Below are 4,284 nucleotides of genomic sequence, written 5' to 3'. Positions count from 1 at the left end.
AAATCTTACGTTCTAATATCTAAATGAAACATAGAGCAACTAAGCCAATATGTGTGTGTCTTGAAGTAATCTGTTGAAACAGGAAGATTCAAATTGCAAAGTCAGACAACTTGCAACAACATAATACATTTGTTTATTTAGTTAATATTACAATGGAAACAGGTTAAGAGCACTAGATTTGTGTCCTCTGAAGAGGATAATGATCAAGACGTTTATTTGTAAATTTCACTGTCCTTAACTATTAAAAATCTATTTTCCAAAGGAGTAATAATATGCATGATTTTTAAATAACAGATCTAAACTTTCAAATTTATGACCAAAAGCATATTTGTTCATTAAATAAAACTTTAAAGGACATTGTAACTCCTGGTTACTGCTTTCAGGAAAGCACAATGTTCTTGAAGCAAATATACACAAAACGTCTTTCCATAGTGATTTTCAACCATTGTGTATCATGTTGATGAAGGAACCTGAGAACCCCAGATGTTGAGAACTCCTGAGTGTTGTAATACACTCTGGTTTACTGAAACAGTCACAAACATGTATTTAATGCCTACTATGTAGAAGCCAGCAATCGAAAGCAACCCAGGTAATACAAAGAAGTAAAATTATTGGTCTTTGCCCTGCTCAGGCTTCCAATGAAGTTGGTCAGATAAAACACAAACACAAATTAATTTACTTTCAATGTCTTCAAAAGAAGTGCCGGTATTACCTAGATTGTATGTTAGAATCACCTATGCTGTGAACCTAGAAGCAGCAGGTACATAAGCAAGGACATCCTCAGTGCCTGCTAAAGTCTGTCTGAATCAGGCTGTGGAGTTCCAAGTTTGAGGGGAGGATATTTGAACCCTCATATCTAAAAGTATTCTAGCCAGTCTCACACCTGTCACTGTTAGTGACTGTGTTTGGCAACTGCTTCATGGACTTATGACAAGGGAGCAAGATAAATGTATCTAGTATGTGAGTCTATTTTGATTTGAATATATATATATATATATATATACATATATATATATTCAAATCATATGTAGGGTGATGTTGAAAGCTGAGCCTTTCCACTCTGCGTGGGAGGAGGCTAAACCACATTATTTAAAACAAGAGACTACATAAGAAAAGTAGGAACAACTCTGCAAACTTCACTGACGACAAGCCAAAACAGAAAGGCTAGAGGAAAGAATCAGAGAAGAGGGCCTAGCAAAAAGGAGAGGTTTTGAGGGGACCTTGGGGGTCCCCTGCCACCTCCGGGCCGGCCCCACCGCCAATATCCTGAAGAAAAGGCCCTGGGCTAGGGCAAGTAGAGAAAAGGAAAGCAGAGACCACATTTTTCAAACACCACAAATAAATAAATAAATATGTTAAGCAAGAGAATAACTTATTAGGCACCGCTTGAAAGGCAGCAGCCCTCAGGGGTCGGGCAGGCCGCACCCTCTAGCCTGTAGGTGGCGGTGACACGGTCGGGATGGGCCGAGACTGGGAAGGCATCACCCGAGGTCTCCGCCCGGTGCCTGTTGCGACTCTTGGATGGGCACCTCCAGGAGCTAGGGTGAGGGAGAAGGCCGAGTGGAGCTGCCCCCACGCTCCCGGGCGTCCCCCGAGGCAAGCGCACCCTGTCCCGCCTGGCCCCGGAAGTCCCCCTGCGCTTGGTCTTTGAAACCAAAAGCGCCCTTTGTGAACCAGGAGGGAGGGTGACTTCCATTAAAGCCTTCCTCCCCCATCAAACCCCGGAATCTTTTTTAAAACCCCTAGTCGCTTGTTCTCAGCTCCTTTTTGCTCCAAAGAGGGGGTCTGGATAGGATCGCAGAATGCCTGGGGTTCGAAGCGCGGGACCGATTTTACTAAGCACCTGGCTCCGCTCTGGGTGGATGGGGAGTCGGGGGTAGGTTTGGGGATGGGATGCGCGCACCTTCCTTCACTCGAGAGTGAGAGGAAAGACCCGCTGCCTAGATCCTTCTCCAGTCCGAGTTCCCTGAAAAGAGGGCTGCGGAGAGGGAGAGCGAGGGTTCGCCAGGCTCCGCTAGGGGCATCAGGCAGAAACCTGGCGAGCGAGGGGCGCCGCAGGGCGCGGCTGAGGGCGAGCTGGGTTTTCCCGAGGGAAACCTGTGGCGGTAACCGTGGCTCAGCTTAAACAGAAACAACGGCTGGCGGGGCTGAGAGTCGGGCCGAGTTGGAGACGTTTCTAAGTTCACCACCTGCACCTGCAGGACCTGGCGGAAAGAAAGACCGAAATTGCCTTGGGCGGGGGGAGCACAGAGGGATGCAAAAATACAAGCGCAGGGGAGGAAGAAGCGGAAGAGGGGCCCGCTAGTCTTCCAGCTTATAAACAAAGCTCCGGGTCCACGTTGTCTCGCGCCTTTCCCGGGTCTTCCACCCGAAGCGCACAGTGGGCCCAAAGGCCCCACTTTTATTCTCGCACCCCGACGCCTGGGGTCCTTTCGCCTCTCGCATCTGGCCTCCCTTTCTCCTCATCCTCCCCTTCTCTGGGCTCAAGGCCCCCCGGCTCGGACCCGGGGCTCAGAGGGTCGTGATCCTGGACGTGCAGGTGCCATTACGGAAGACGCCGCCGGACTCCAGGTTTTCGGGCTGGAAGTCCTCCACGCTGTAAGCGCGGCTCTTGAGGGCCGTGGCGTAGTAGTCGACCGGCTCCTCGGCGGCGTTGTCCATCCAGCTGAGGCAAAGGATGCGCTGGAAAGAGCGCTTGAAGTTGTCTGAAAGGAAGCCGTAGAGGATGGGGTTGGCGCAGCTATTGGCGTAACCGAGGATGACCGACAGCTGGCTCACCGTGGCGTCGTCCTGCTCCGCGAACACGTTGACTAGCTGCACCACATAGAAAGGCATCCAGCAGATGACAAACACCATCACCACCATCATCACCATCAGGGTGATCTTGCGCTCCGAGCGCTTGCGCTGCTGCCAGCCGGCCTTGAGAGCCACCATGCGCATTTTGGCGATGATGAGCACGTAGCACAAGCAGATGGCCCCGACGGGCAGCAGGAAGCCCATGAGGAAAGTGTACAACACGAAGCCCACCAGCCAGCGCTGGGCGGGCTCGGGCATGAGCATGTTGCAGGCCACCGTGCCGTCGCTGTTGGCCGCCGTGCGCGAGAAGACCACGATGGGCAGAATGACGAGCAGCGACAGCACCCACACGCCCAGATTCACCACCTTGGCCACGGTGGGCCGGCGGTAGCGTGCGGCCTTGATGGGGTGCACCACGGCCACGTAGCGGTCCACGCTAAGCACAGTCAGACAGTAGATGCTGGTGAACATGTTGACTGCGTCCACGCTGAGCACGAGGCGGCAGAGTAGCGCGCCGAAGGGCCAGTGGCGAAGCAATGTGGAGGTGACCAGGAAGGGCACGCTGAGCATGAGCAGCTCATCGGCGATGGCCAGGTTGAGGATGTAGATGTTGGTGGCCGTCTTCATCTTGGCGTAGCGCAGGATCACATAGATGACCATGGAGTTCCCACAGAGCCCCACCAGGCACACCACGGAGTAGATGAAAGAGATGAGGATAGCGCTGCCCTGGCCCTCGCTCAAGGTCCCGTTCTGGGACGCGTTTCGCCCCGGTTCTTCCATCCCGTCTGCAGCGCCGGCCCCGGGGCCCCTGCTGCCGCCGCCTTCGCCACAGCTGCCTGGGCTGGGGCTAGGAGAGGAGGGAGAGGAGGCGGTGCCATTGGGGAACATCTCAGCTGATGAGGGCCGGTGGGGCTGCCGGGGCTAGGACGTTCTCCGGGCGACCCCCGCCGCTGGCGCCCTCACTCGGCACCCCGGCGGTCCGCCCGCAGCTCGCAGTCACCCGGCGCCTGGGGGAAGCGCTCAGCGACTGCAGGAAGCGCAGCTCCACCGCTGCCGGCGGAGCGCATCGCCCGGCAACTGCCGGTGCGCAGCCGCTCGCCGCTCCTGGGCGCCTGGGCACACGCGAGCGTGGAGAGGGGAGGCCGGGAGACTGGAGCCCGGAGCTGCACAGCCATTAACTGCCGCGGCTGTGGGCTGGCGAATGATTAATAGACACCACCAGCGCGTCAGCAGCTACGAAAAGGGAGGGGGGCGGGGGGCGGAGAAAGCGAGGAAGGTAGGCGATAGAGGTGTCTTATCACCCTTCGCCCAATTTTCCTTCCCAGTTTTGAGCTCCAGTCGACTAGAGCAGCTCCTTCCGGGGTTCCCCTTTACCCATCCTTCAGGGAGACCTGGGGGGTGCCTCCGCTTTCCTGGAGGGTGGGTGGGGAACAAAGCTGTAGATGCTGTCCCATCCCACCGGGCTCCTAGCCAAAGCAAAGCGTGAAG

At 54.9% G+C, this 4,284-nt stretch overlaps 1 protein-coding gene across 1 annotated transcript; it reads right to left on the bottom strand.

Annotated features, from left to right (window-relative positions):
• Positions 1-2,326: 2,326 nt before the first annotated feature.
• SSTR1 (somatostatin receptor 1) lies at positions 2,327-3,684 on the bottom strand. The gene has a single exon (XM_055555723.1). The coding sequence runs from the start codon at positions 3,682-3,684 to the stop codon at positions 2,512-2,514; it is 1,173 nt and encodes a 390-aa protein (XP_055411698.1). The 3' UTR covers positions 2,327-2,511.
• Positions 3,685-4,284: the final 600 nt, after the last annotated feature.

Source organism: Bubalus kerabau, chromosome 19 (assembly GCF_029407905.1).
Source record: "Bubalus kerabau isolate K-KA32 ecotype Philippines breed swamp buffalo chromosome 19, PCC_UOA_SB_1v2, whole genome shotgun sequence".
Taxonomy (NCBI): Eukaryota; Metazoa; Chordata; class Mammalia; order Artiodactyla; family Bovidae; genus Bubalus; species Bubalus kerabau.
This window is presented reverse-complemented; position numbering and strand designations above follow the sequence as displayed.